The 14,266-nt window shown below is 41.0% G+C and overlaps 1 protein-coding gene across 3 annotated transcripts in view; it reads right to left on the reverse strand.

Annotated features, from left to right (window-relative positions):
- The window catches only part of MPP7 (MAGUK p55 scaffold protein 7), a 217,015-nt gene that overhangs the window by 167,877 nt on the left and 34,872 nt on the right, over window positions 1–14,266 (reverse strand). For all 3 annotated transcript variants that reach the window (XM_028168064.2, XM_057544611.1, XM_007188420.2), the window contains exon 2: window positions 6,979–7,097. In XM_028168064.2, coding sequence (XP_028023865.1) covers window positions 6,979–7,097 — 119 coding nt within the window. The remainder of the gene's footprint in view (window positions 1–6,978; window positions 7,098–14,266) is intronic.

Consider the following 14,266-nt stretch of genomic DNA (forward strand, 5'->3'; position numbering starts at 1 on the left):
AAAAAAGAGCATGGAGAAAAAAAAAAAAAGAATAAAATACAAGCAAAAAGCAATAGAACTGAAACAAGAAACAGGAAAACTCAATGAAACCAAAAGCTGGTTCTTTGAAAAGATTAACTGATAAACCTACAGCCAAGCTAACCAAGAAAAAAAATGAGAGAAGACACAAATTACTACTATCAGAAATGAGTTGTCATCATTATGAATCCCATGGATGTTAAAAAGATAACAAAAGATTATAAATAATTCTACGCCCTCAAATTTGATAATTTACGTGATTCCACCAATTCCTTGAAAGATACAAGTGACAAAAACTCTCACACAAAGATAAATACATGATCTAAGTAGGCTTATATCTATTAAAGAAATTGAATCAATAATTAATAACCTTCCAAAACAGCAAGCACTAGGCCCAGATGGTTTCACTGGTGAATTTAAGGGAAAAATCATACCAATTCTCTACAAGCTCTTCCAGAAAAAATAAAAGCAGAGAGTGCACTTCCTAACTATATACCTAACCATATACCAAGCATTGTCCTACTACCAAAACCAGATAAAGACATTACAAGAAAGGAAAACTACAGACTAGTATCTCTTATGAACAGAGATGTAAAAATCCTCAACAAAACATTAGCAAATCAAATCCAACAATGTATAACATGAATTATATACCAAAACCTAGGGGGATTTTTCCCAGGAATGCAAAGGCTGGTTCAATATTCAGAAGTAATAATGTAATCCACCACATCAACAGGATAAAAAAAGTCATATGATCATACCAAGAAATGCAAAAAATCACTTGAAAAAAAAAATCCAACATCCATTTATGATAAAAACTCTCAACAAACTAGGAATAGAGAGGACTTCCTCAACTTGATAAAGAATATGTATAAAATACCTAGAGCTAACATCATACTTCATGGTGAAAAACTAGATTCTTCCCCCCTAAGATCAATAACAAGGCAATGAGGTCCCCTCCCTCTCACCATTCATATTCAATACTTTACTGAAATTCCCAACTAATGCTGTAAGAAAAGGAAACAAAAGGTATATAGATTGGGAAGGAAGAAATAAAACTGCCTTTGTTCATAGATGACATGATTATCTATGTATTAACAGAAAATGCCAAAGAATCAACAAAAAAACTCTGAAACCTACTACGTGACTAGAGCAAGGATTCAGGATACAAATTTAATACATAAAAATCAGTTACTTTTCTATACACCAGCAATGAACAATTAGAATTTGAAATTAAATTAGTCTCCAAAAATTAGGTATAAATCTAACAAAATATGTACAGAATATAAATAAGTACAAAAACTCTGATGAAAGAAACCAAAGATGATCTCAAAAAATGAGAGATATTCCATGCTCATGGGCAAGAATACATAATATTAAGATGTCAATTATTCCCAGTTTGATCTATATATTCAACATAACCCCAATCAAAATTCAAGCAAGTTATTTTGTTGATAAGACAAACTGATTCTAAAGTTTATATGAGTAGGCGAAAGACCCAGAATACCTGAAACGATACTGAGAAGAGTGAGAGGATGGACACTACCCAACCTCAAGACTTACCATAAAACTACAGTAATCAAGCTTCCCTGGTGGCACAGTGGTTAAGAATCCACCTGCCAATGCAGAGGGCACAGGTTCAAGCCCTGGTCCGGGAAGATCCCACATGCCATGGAGCAACTAAGCCCGTGTGCCACAACTACTGAGCCTGTGCTCTGGAGCCCACGAGCCACAACTAATGAGCCCGCACGCCACAACTACTGAAGCCCACGTGCCTACAGCCCGTACTCGGCAACAAGAGAAGCCACCGCAATGAGAAGCCCGCGCACCACAACGAAGAGTAGCCCCCGCTCGCCGCAACTAGAGAAAGCCCGCGTGCAGCAAAGAAGACCCAACACAGCCAAAAAAATAAAAAAAAGAAAAGAAAAGCTACAGTAATCAAGAAGGTAGTACTGATGAAAAAACAGACAAATAGATCAGTAGAACACAATAGAGAGCCCAGAAATAGACCCACACAATAAAAATCAACTGATGTTTGACAGAGGAGCAAAGGCAATTCAATGGAGACAAGATGGTCTTTTCAACAACTGATGCTAGAAAAATTGGATACTCACTATGCAAAAATGTGAACGTAGACACAGAAGTTACACCTTTCACAAAAATTAACTCAAAATCAATCACAGAGCTAAATGTAAAAATTGTAGAGGATAACAGAAGAGAAAATCTAGGTGACCCTGGGTATGGCAATGAGTTTCTGATACATCTCCAAAAGCACAATCCATGAGAGAAAACTTAAGTTGAACTTTATTAAAATTAAAAACTTCTGCTCTGGGGCTTCCCTGGTGGCGCAGTGGTTGAGAATCTGCCTGCTAATGCAGGGGACGCAGGTTTGAGCCCTGGTCTGGGAAGATCCCACATGCCGCGGAGCAGCTAGGCCCGTGAGCCACAACTACTGAGCCTGCGCGTCTGGAGCCTGTGCTCCGCAACAAGAGAAGCCACGACAGTGAGAGGCCCGCGCACCGCGATGAAGAGTGGCCCCCGTTTGCCGCAACTAGAGAAAGCCCTCGCACAGAAACGAAGACCCAACACAGCCAAAAATAAATAAATAAATAAAATTAAAAAAAAAAAAAAACTTCTGCTCTGTGAAGACACCATTATGAAAATGAAGACAAGTCACATACTGGGAGAAAATATTTGCAAAACACATATCTGATAAAAGACTTGTATCCAAGAAAGACAAAGAAATGATAAAACTCAACAATAAGGGGAAAACAACTCATTTAAAAAACAGACAAAAGATCTGAATAGACACTTCAACAAAGAAGATATACAGATGACAAATAAGCATATGAAAAGATGCTTAACATCACAACATAAGAGAATTGCACATTAAAACAGTAATGAGATACCATTACACACGTATCAGAATGGCTAACATCCACAAAACTGACAACGCCAGATGCTGACAAGGATGCAGAACAACAGGAGCTCTCAGGCGCTGCGGGTGGGAATGCAAATAGCACAGCCACTGCGGAAGGCAGACTGGCAGCTTCTCAGAAAGCTCAACACTCTTACCATATGATCCAGGAATCACGCCGCTAGGTATTTACCCAAATGACTGGAAAACTTAACGTCCACACAAAAACCTGCCACACAAATGGTCATCAAAGTTTTATTCGTAACTGCCCAAGGCTAGAAGCAACCAAGACTTCCTTGACTTGGGTGAGGAGAGAACCTGCAGCCGAGAGAAGCTGGCAGCCTCCATCCTGAAGACACGAGGTTCACACCTGCCTCCTGGTGTTTGTACAATATAGTTATTTCTTCTGCCTGACCTCCCCCTCCTCCCGCCTAAATTCTTACCTGAGCAACTCTGATTCAACATGCAGGTTTTAGCTTAAACTACCGAATCCTCCTTGAGCACCTCTCAGAGGCCAGCACTGAGGGAGACACCTCGCGTGTCCCACAACAGCTGTAAACAGTGTCCCGTAACAGCTGTAAACGCGGGCAGCCGCGGGAGGCTGCAACTGCCCATCGCTGCATCTACAAGCCCTCTGGGGGGCTGGAGACGCCAGAAAACAAGGGGCTGCACCCACTCTGCCGGAAAGCTTAGCCCTGGGGACCTACACGGTGTCTGGCACATAGTAAGACATCAACAAAGACAGCACCAACAAAGCAATCAATCATCGGAAATTAAAACTACGTAACACCATGTTACAAGGGTCTAGTGAGTTTTACCATTACTCCTGTAAGACTGAAATCACAGAAATACACACAGTAATTCAATCACATCAGGCAATTTTTCTTGAAAATAATCAATTTGTGTTTTGTTGAAATACTTCAGAATCCCAAAAGGATAAAATTCAGGTTGCTACCTTTTTTTTCTCCTGTCCCCATACATGTATGCAACTATTTGAAAAGGGAGAAAAAGCATACACAGCTATTTAAAAGGTACTAAAAGTTTGATACTCTTATCCTAGAAATCCAACACAATTGTGAAATAAGAACAAAAAGTTCTTGAAGAAACAAAACTACTAGGCTTCTTTAAAATAAATATAATACAGTTACATAAGTCTTTAAGTCACATCTTATTCTAAAGTGAACTTAAACCAGATTATAAAAATACACACAATGCCACTGAATAAAATAAAGTTTAAAGTAAGTAAAGGAATCTCAGTAGGAAAAAACACAAGGATAGGAGATCAATTTAGAAATGAGGTTCAGACACAGACTACATGCTTCACGGTTCTGTATATTTGCAAAACATGGGTCCAAAATGCGCCTCTATGCTGACTGATGATCTATCAACTTCACTAGGTCACGTGAAGATGGATATCCTTGTCTTGCCTCACATTATATATGATATTTCCTAGGTCTTCTACCAGTACCATCTTTCTTCTGACCTCACCCTCAGCCTAACCCTTTTTCGGGATCCCGTGCTCACAGTTTTTATTATTCAACTTTTCTATTTAGAAGTTTTTCTTTAAAAAAAGAAATCCGCAGCTAACGCAGTATAGGATCATCATAGCCCTTTTCCAGCGACAAGCTCACAACCTCCAGGACTCCCCCAGAGCGGAGCTCAAAATCCTACAGTGGCATGCCCGCCTCAGACCCTGACACCAAACCGACCTCTTCTTAAGTATGTTTTGCATCAGACCAGCAAGTTGTCTGCATTCAAAACTGTGTGGTGATGTAACAACCACTTTCTTTTTTACCTAAAAGAAGACGAGAACTGTGAAAATTTGGGGCTAGAATAAAATCAGGTTTTACATTCACCCAGTTCTAACCCATATACCAACAGCGTCAACTGCAGGCAAAAGAGCGTAACGTCAGAGCACATTTTGATTCAGTCTAAAAACAACTCTTTTCAAACAAATTCCTTTTGCTCTGCTGAGATTTACGTACAGAAGCCGAAGCCTTCTCTCCTCCAACCTTCAGCAGAGGCACTTGGACGACAGCTAAGCAGGCTGTCCCGGCTGTTTAAACTACTGTCCCGTGAGACCTACCTCCTGCAGGGCATCCTAGGCTTTCCTACTTGAAAACTAACATAATGGGTCAGTCAGAGGACACCCTGGAGTCCCGCGCGTGAGAACAGTGGGGAGTGGGGAGCTGTGAAGAAAGGGAGGACGTACTAGAGTCACATACTAAAGCTGATTTTAAAAATACACTTTACGGCAACTACTGAAAAACGTTTGGAACAGTACACATGTTGTTATGCTACTTAAAATACTAGCGACATCAATTCATTTGCTGCACTGTTTTTATAAACCAGATAGCGATAACAGTTGGCTTCCTAGCCACTTAATTATGGACACATACTTGGAATAACAACCTATGCTGAAAACTCAACAGCTAGTGTAACGAAGAAATTTTTTACACATCAGTTTTATTCTATTAATAAAAATAACAACCATCTCTGTCAATTCTTTTTGGTCCTTCACATGCTATGATAATTCATTGTTTTCTTAATAATTATATTTGCCTAACCTATGTAACTACCAAAAGAACTAAGACCTTTGCTATCTTATTTGAAACTCACAAACAACCTTGTCAATAGGTATTATAATTTCCATTTTATAGGCAAGGAAACTGAGATAGTAGCCACATTATAAATAAATACAAACACACATACATCCATTGTTTGGGGGGCATGTTTGTTTACTGATTAAGGAGTGATGATGTCATCTGAAATGTGTTTTATTCCTTCTCTCAAGAGATCAAATCAATCTAAACAAATCCGTAACTATCCAACTTCCAAACATTTAATACAGGAATATTTTCATGACTGCCTCAGTAAGTGATAAACTTCATCAATTATAAGCCCAAAACCATTTCTAACACATCCCAAGAGAGCAACTAAAAGACCTAAAATTATTCAGAATACGAAGATACCTTGGCAATTATAGAAAAACTAAATAAACCAATAAAGCACTCTTTAAATGTATTGCTACGAGAGTGCCACATATCAACACGCTAACTTCTTGAGAACTGCCACTGCCTGAAGCACACAAATTTCAGCAAATCTGACAAGAAAAAAACGCAGTAAGAATTCTCCTGTCCTGTGAAGCAACCGTACCTCAGAAGCCACTCATTTCCAAATACTATACATCAGTCAAAAAGCCTCTTCTCACGACAGACAACCATACATAACAGGTTGAGCTGAACGGAGGACGGGATCGGACACTGTTGAGGCATACGTGTCCACCTCGTCCAGACTCAAGTAAGACTCTACATTTCTTTCAGCTTGAGTTAAAACAGAGAAAACGCAACTCGTATTTCCAGAAGCAAGAGTGGCATATTTTCCAGTAAGTTCCTTGTTCTCGTCTTACTATTTTAGGAGTTGTGATCACTCCCAGCATTACTGTGTGGCAAGATCTGGTTTCTGGTGGCCGATCATTTCCACGGCGTGACGCTTGGCTAACACGGTCTCCACACACTGCTTTTTATTCCTATTTAGCGTCCCTGTATTTATACACAAAATACCATTTCAAGTGGCACCGTGCCAGGAGAAGAAACAGCTTTGCTAGAATTTCACTTGACTTTATTAGAGGAAATTATTTTAAATTAATGTAGCTGCTGAACAGCTGTCATCCTGAACCTCAGAAAATATATTCCTTCTAATTTTTGCTGCGAACATTTATTTGTTTAAGTTAAATTCCAGCTCGTGAATGTTGACCAGGAGGAGTCTAACCCTTCCTGCTGCTATTTCACATTCCTTTTCTAAACAAGGGCAGGCACGGGCGGGCCCCATCAGTATGCACGGCCAGATCACCACCATCAAGTGAAATCATCTATGTATTTCTGGTGGAATCCTTTTAACAACTTCCACGCCTGGCAGTGAAATGGAACAAGGCTGTTTTGTTTTCGGAGGGCAACAGTTTGATCTCTGGTTTACTAGATGGCGCTCAAAATATTCTTCCATATGTTTTTCCGCGAAGATCATCTGACAACAGCATTGTTTACCTTGACTAGTGAATGCAGGCTTTTTTCACCAAACACATCCCAGAGGAAGGTCAGGTCTTCCTGGCTGTCCACATGTGGCTGCAGCCGGGCTGGCAGAGCCGCCAGCAGCTCATACAGACCTACAAAATGGAAAGGAAACACAACGCGTCACCGCAGAGCGACCTCATTAACTTCGCTTAAGGTGTGTGAAACTGACGGCTGGAACATGTCCCTTTTACTGCATCTGTATTCTGGGCCATCAGGCAAAACTCTTCTCCAGAGAAGCAAGGGAAGCTTTTGGATTTTTAAATTCCAAAGATGTATGTATTAACAGGCCTGGTTTTACCTTATGCGGTGGTCATTTTACAGTCCTCCAAAGTTTACATAACCCGAGACAGAAAATGTGTACAAGCTTTCAAAAAAAAAAAAAAAGAAGAAGAAGAAGAAGAAAACGCATACATTCCTTTCCTTAATCGTTATTACATTTCCCTCAATGTTAGCCAAAAAGTGAAGTGAGTCATGAATAGGAAAAACTTCTTTAGAAGAGAAAATTGATAGCATGGTCCATTAAAATGGTTTTGTGGTTTCCAAAGAGTTCCTAATAATATATAGCTTCAAAAACATTTGCGTTATTGAACGTCCAAAATCAAGTTCCCAAAAGTAAGCCAGAATAAACCATACTTGGTGTGGCATTATTTGTAGCCACGCTTTCTTTTTTTTTTTTTTTTAAACAATGACAACAACAAACTGCGTAGCACTTAGGCTAAATGCGACTCTAATCTGGAGGTATGTGGTACCCCTGGAAAGAGTCAAGGCCACAGATACAGGTTGCACGCGCTCTCTCTGGAAGCTCCCTGCAAGCAGACAGTAGCGCAGTGTCCCGGGAGCAGCCTGAACAGACCATCCGTCTCGTCCCGGGGCCGGCAGACTCCTGTCCAAGAAATGCTGCAGCAGTGCTTGCCCGGGACTCTTCAGGGAGGTGACCTGGCAGAAGTCAGCATCAACTCAGAGCTCATGTTTCATTTTCCAGCGGGATTCCGTGAGGTAAAAAGGACAAAATTCTTTTTATTTCTGTCTGCTGTCTACAAAAACACCGAGACCTCCTGGGGTCTACAACACATGGGACTGTTGCTATTTCTGGTCTGAATAAGAGCTGCTGTTCATTAGAAAGACAGCTTTACAAGATATTTAACCAGCGAAGACTCGTAAATTATGGACTTCTGATTAGCGCGTCTGTTATCTTTCCAAAGCCTTATAATATTCTGATAACCAGTGATAACTCACAACCACATGCATGGGTACCACTTTGGAAGTCAGATACGAAACTTGAGAGATTCGATTAAATTGAAACATTCCTGAAGCTGTATTTGACCAAAAAGATCCAAAATACTCCAGGCAGGAAAAACAAAAAACAAAAAACCTTCGCCCAACTGCATTCTTAAGTATTCTTGGTGGTTTATATTTATTCTCATAAAAATCTGGCATCCTGCCTAAACTAGCTCTTATTTACAATTCAGTAAAAATATTTTTACGTTAGCTCAACCTAAGTCAATGTATAATGATACAGGTCTCACTTTATACAAATATATATACACACACACAAATGTAAAGTAATCACAATCGCCAAGATCAGAGATTCAAAACATGAAGTTATGTTAAAAAGAAGGTAGAATTTTACTATTACTGATTTCAGGAGTAGTAAAAATGATTACCTATTCCTTAGTAATATCATTAGAGTTGAATGATACTAATTCAACTGCGATATAATTTATGTGGTACAGTTCTTGGGGGATTAAATGAGTTAATACACTTGAACAGTCCTGCACGTGGTAAGTACTCAATGTTTCATATGTAACTTGAGTTTCAGCCATTGGGTTATTGATTTTGACTGTTATTCATCATTATCATTACTAAAAATGCAAAAGTTCGGATCAAACAGACAGACCTAGATTCAAACCCCAGGTCTACACTTTACACATTTCACATCACTTATCTGAACCTTGTTTCCCTCATGTGTTGAAAACGAAATGGTAATGTACACATGTGGTAAAACTGCATAGAACTAAATAAATATACACACACACACACACACACACACACATACATTCACGAGCACATGTGAAACCGAGGAAATCTGAAAAACGTCAACCGATGGCAGGGATGACGATCTCCCAGTTGTGACACGCTACTACAGTTATGCAAGATGTTACCACGGGGGGAACTGGTGAAAGTACACAGGATTTCTTTGTACTATGTCTTACAACGTGTGACTCTGTAATTATCTTGAAATAAAGCTGAAACTTACAACAGTTGTTGTAAGACTTCAGTGGAACAATTCACAGGGCAGGCACTTGATTAAAATAACCATGTTCTTCTTTCCTTAGTATATCTCCTTGCAATGAACATCTCAGTACACTGCTTCCAAGGGAAAACAACAGCTCAGGGACACCTGCCAACTGGACAAAACACCATACTCAGAAATGAGACCACCTGCGTCTTTTACGCATGGGAATTGTTCACTTTACCCACGTACACCTTAGCTTTTTGTGGGAATAAGACATGTTGGGTTTAATTTTCAAATAGTAATAATTTCTCCGTTAGTCAAGGCTCAGAAGCCTGAGTTTTCTGTGTTTTTCCAGCTTTATGCAAGCCTCATTTGTACGGTCCTCGAGTGGCAGTAACACTTGCTTCTCTTCACCTCCCACATCTGGTGCCAGAGAACAAAGCCAGAAGAGACAGGACAGTGCCAATCAGAAATTTAAAAGATGGTTAAAAGAGCTCCTAGGCCGGGGCTGTACGTAGTGTCAACACAGGCAACGAGGAAACCATCACTTCCACTCGGATCACCAATCCAGGCCCCAGAAAGCACCTCGGTCCATGTCTAAAACTGGGTCTGTGTTCCTACATGTGCTTTAAAGTATTCCTATATTCAGTTCCTAGAGTCCCAATCGTGAAGAATACTTTCAATCCAAATAGTTTTGGTCCTTGAGATTCAGAGGGCAAGTAAAGAGAGTTGAGACAGCTCGGCGTGTCTTTAAAAATTTTACCTAAATCCACTTGTTCCCTGCGTCATGAAACTTATCCTGTGCTCCTCTGTAGTCACCCCAGCTCATTCTAATAAACGTCTACAGCACCTGTGAACCCAGCGCATCCCTAGCTCTGAAGGTCTAGGACAAATCGGACGCGATTCCTGTCTGCAGGCGTCTACAGCGTAGATGACACCACAGGCTATTAGCAAAGTGAGTGCAGGACAGGGTCAGGCTGTGGAGGCAGGGGAAGGGGCCGGTCCCTCCTGGGGAGGGGACAACATCAGGAGACCCTTCAGCGGGAACAACGCCCGAGTCAGGGCTGCGAGGGCTGCAGGCCCAAGAATCAACATGCGTGAGCTCTCAGAGTTGGAGCCCTGGGGACAGCGCTAAGCATAGAATATGCCACCCTCTCCCCAGGGATCTTACAGTCTTGGATGACACAGAATGCATCTCATATATGAGCAAACATCAAGCAATCCTATTTGCCCAGGTACACAGCCAAAACATTTTCTCTTCCAAGTAAAATAAATAGATAGTTTAGGCAGCTGATGAAACAAATGATTAATTTTCAGGGATGTTGATAAGATGCTCATGACTGCCTCTAATATTTAAATTGTAACTTAGTTAGAAACATACACTTTGAATTACCTATTAAGTAAAATACATTAACTCCGATACTTAGTTTTTGCCCCATTTGCACATTTCACGCAACCATTTTATTTAAATTCTTCAGAGTGAAGTTCTTCCTCATCGTGAGATCATTTTCGCTTCCAGGTCAGTTGAGATACAGCACTGTTCTGAACATGGGAGACGCCTTCACTGAGAATCTGGGTGAAGCCGATTGGTTTTTCATTTGTTCTGTGGCTCTACATTTTTGATCAACAAAACCACTTACCTACTCTTTAAAATTCTATCAATTGCAAATGTGAGGTTTTTAACCCTTCTCCAAGGAATAATGAAATCTGGTTTAAACCAGATTGTCTCCTTTTTTAAAAAACAATTCTGCCAAGGGAGCTCTCAATAATCCCCCAAATTATGAATTTCGGTTATATGTGAGTAATTTTGGCTTCTCCATTCAACACACATTTTTGTGCACGTGAATAAACAGAGAACGTTCTCTCTAAGAGATTTTGTAAGGACTTGAATATATGCCAGCTCTCTCTTCTCTAAGAGATCATTTTACAGAGGGAAAAAAACCTCACCTTATATTTGGGCACATACGATATAAGACACTGTCAAGGATGCCTGTGGGTTTCAATAAACTTATTTCATAAAAATATTCCAACAGAAAAAAGCAGTATTTTTAAATTAGTGTATTTTATATACTGAGAGAAAAGAAATCAATAAGAGCAAAACTAAAATAGGTCGAGGGTGACTCAATTCATATGTGCAATAATTATTCTAGCAATTTTAAGAAGAGAGCAATCAATGAAGGTCAGAGAAGCCTCTAATGGAGCTGGCAGGATACGGGCTGGGATCTGAAGGGGGGAAAACAGGGCCCAGAAGGGTGATTCTAAATTGAGGGCTGATGAAGGTGTTCACAGTAATAGGAGCCAATCGCAGAGAGATGCAAAGATGCTTTTAAGATCTCCGAGTTGGTTCCTGAAGCCTGCTGTCTAGGAACGAAGTATTGTAATCTCTTCTCCCCTTTCCAGAGGAAGGTTAGATGGCAAATGCTGGCTGTCTGACGTCACGAAGAATAATATCCCAAGGAGAATGCTTTCCGTACAGTATAAACTGCCCACCCTGAGAGCCAGTTCGTTAAGCCAGCACACGTGTGGACCGCGATCTTAATTTAACGTCAATCACTTACGTACTTGATTGGAGCTCCATGTGCTACAGCTGGCTTCTCTGCAGCCTTGCTGCGCTGAAGGGTAAAATACTTGTCATTTTCCTTAAAGATAAACAAACTACGGTCGTCCCTTGGCATCCGTGGCGCACTGGCCCCAGGACCCGCCTAGGATCCCCAAATCCGCGGAAGCTCAAGTCCCACAGCCATCCTCCGTATCTGTGGTTCCACAACAGTAGATCCAACCAAACACTGACCATGTCGTACTGTATTTACTGAAACCATCTGCACATCAGTGGGCCTGGGCAGTTCAAACCCACGTTGTTCAAGGGCCAAGTGCAAGTGCTTTTTCTCCCTCAACAAAACCTACGGTCAGAGTATGTTCTTGGCTCCTTCTGAGGCAACACAAGTGACAGAGGGTCAGCAGTAGTATTTTACATACAGATATAAATACTTTGGTGCTTTAGCTACTTCAAGTAAGTTGTCCTGCAATTTTTTTTTTTTTTTGCAATATCTAGATAAGAGTAGTACTGTAAAGCTACAGTCACACTTCCTATCAGGATCTTGTATGTGAGTAATAGGCAGGTGATTTGATCAAGGACTGTGGAAGGCAGATAACGCTGACCCAACCGTGTTGAATAAACAATTCACCCGAAGTCATAATACATTGATCGGAAGATAAAGCGTCATCATCTTGCACTAAAATTTCATGACTTTATAAGATTCACCAATTTACTGAAATATATGATAGCAATTTTAACTGTGGGTAAAGCCTCCTATCATCATAGTCAGACCCCTAGCGATTTTCACCCTGTCTAATAAAACTAGCTATTGAATATTAAAAACTGCGTTTATTTCTTTTGTCTCCCCCTTCCTTAACCTATCCTTCCTACCACCAACTCCTAAAGCTTCCTAAAATAATACTTAGTAAAAATTATTACCAGTAGAAATTCCTAGTAGTGTTCACCATACCTAATAGTATGGTATAAGCTATGGTAAAGTGCTTTACAGGTTACCTCGTTCAGTGCTCTCTATAAGCAGGGCCTATTACTCTCTCCAGTTTACAGGAGGAAGTACCTTTAGCCTAGGAAGTGGCATAGTCAGGACTTAAACTCAACTCTGGCCCATGTCTCCCATATAACCCTATCATTTAAATCTTCTACTCAAAAACCTTCAAGAGCTCCCTCAAGAGAAAAGTTAAATGTCCAACTGGACAATCAAATTACAGATGGATCAAGTATTTCAAATGTAAACTACAGGACAATCTCAGAGAATACTTTTATCATCTTGGAGTTAAATGCTTTTCTTTGCACACAAAGAACCTAGAAACCACAAAAAGCAATGATTGACAGACTGTGACAAAATTTTCATGCATCAAAAAAACCAAAGAAGTTTGCAGAGAAACTGCTAAAAATTATTTGCAACAAGCAAGTGATTGATATTACGCATAATAAAACATCAGTAAACCAAGAGAAAAATGGGCAATGGCATATGAATAGGCATACGGTGGTAGAAGAAATAGATGACCCCCCCCCAAAAAAATCAATACATAAAGCAGTGTTCAATCTAAGAAATAATATAAAATGATTCTTAAGAGCCAAAGTGTGAGTAGAAGGACGTGCGCTCACTCCCTCTTGCGAGAACACCGGAATGACAACTAGCTGCTGGACGGTCATCGACAGGAAGACACTGGAATGCACCAAAAAGGATACCTCGCATCCAAAGACAAAGGAGAAGCCACAATGAGACGGTAGGAGGGGCGCAATCAGAGTAAAATCTAATCCCATAACTGCTGGGTGGGTGACTCACAGACTGGCGAACACTTATACCACAGAAGTCCACCCACTGGAGTGAAGGTTCTGAGCCCCACGTCAGGCTTCCCAACCTGGGGGTCCGGCAAAGGGAGGAGGAATTCCTAGAGAATCAGACTTTGAAGGATAGTGGGATTTGATTACAGGACTTCGACAGGACTGGGGGAAAAAGAGACTCCACTCTTGGAGGGCACACACAAAGTAGTGTGTGCATCAGAACCCAGGGGAAGGAGCAGTGACCCTGGGGGAGACTGAACCAGACCTACCTGCTGGTGTTGGGGTGTCTCCTGCACAGGCGGGGGGTGGCTCTGTTTCACCATGGGGACGGGGACGCTGGCAGCGGAAGTTCTGGGAAGTACTCCTTGGCATGAGCCCTCCCAGAGTCTGCTATTAGCCCCACCAAAGAGCCCAGGTAGGCTACAGTGTTGGGTTGTCTCAGGCAAAACAACCAACAGGGAGGGAACCGAGCCCCACCCATCAACAGTCAAGTGGATTAAAGTTTTACTGAGCTCTGACCACCACAGCAACAGTCAGCTCTACCCACCATCAGAGCCTCCCATCAAGCCTCTTAGATAGCCTCAACCACCAGAGGGCAGACAGCAGAAGCAAGAAAAACTAAAATCCTGCAGCCTGTGGAACAAAAACCACATTCACAGAGAGACAGACAAGATGAAAAGGCA

Source organism: Balaenoptera acutorostrata, chromosome 3 (assembly GCF_949987535.1).
Source record: "Balaenoptera acutorostrata chromosome 3, mBalAcu1.1, whole genome shotgun sequence".
Classification (NCBI taxonomy): domain Eukaryota; kingdom Metazoa; phylum Chordata; class Mammalia; order Artiodactyla; family Balaenopteridae; genus Balaenoptera; species Balaenoptera acutorostrata.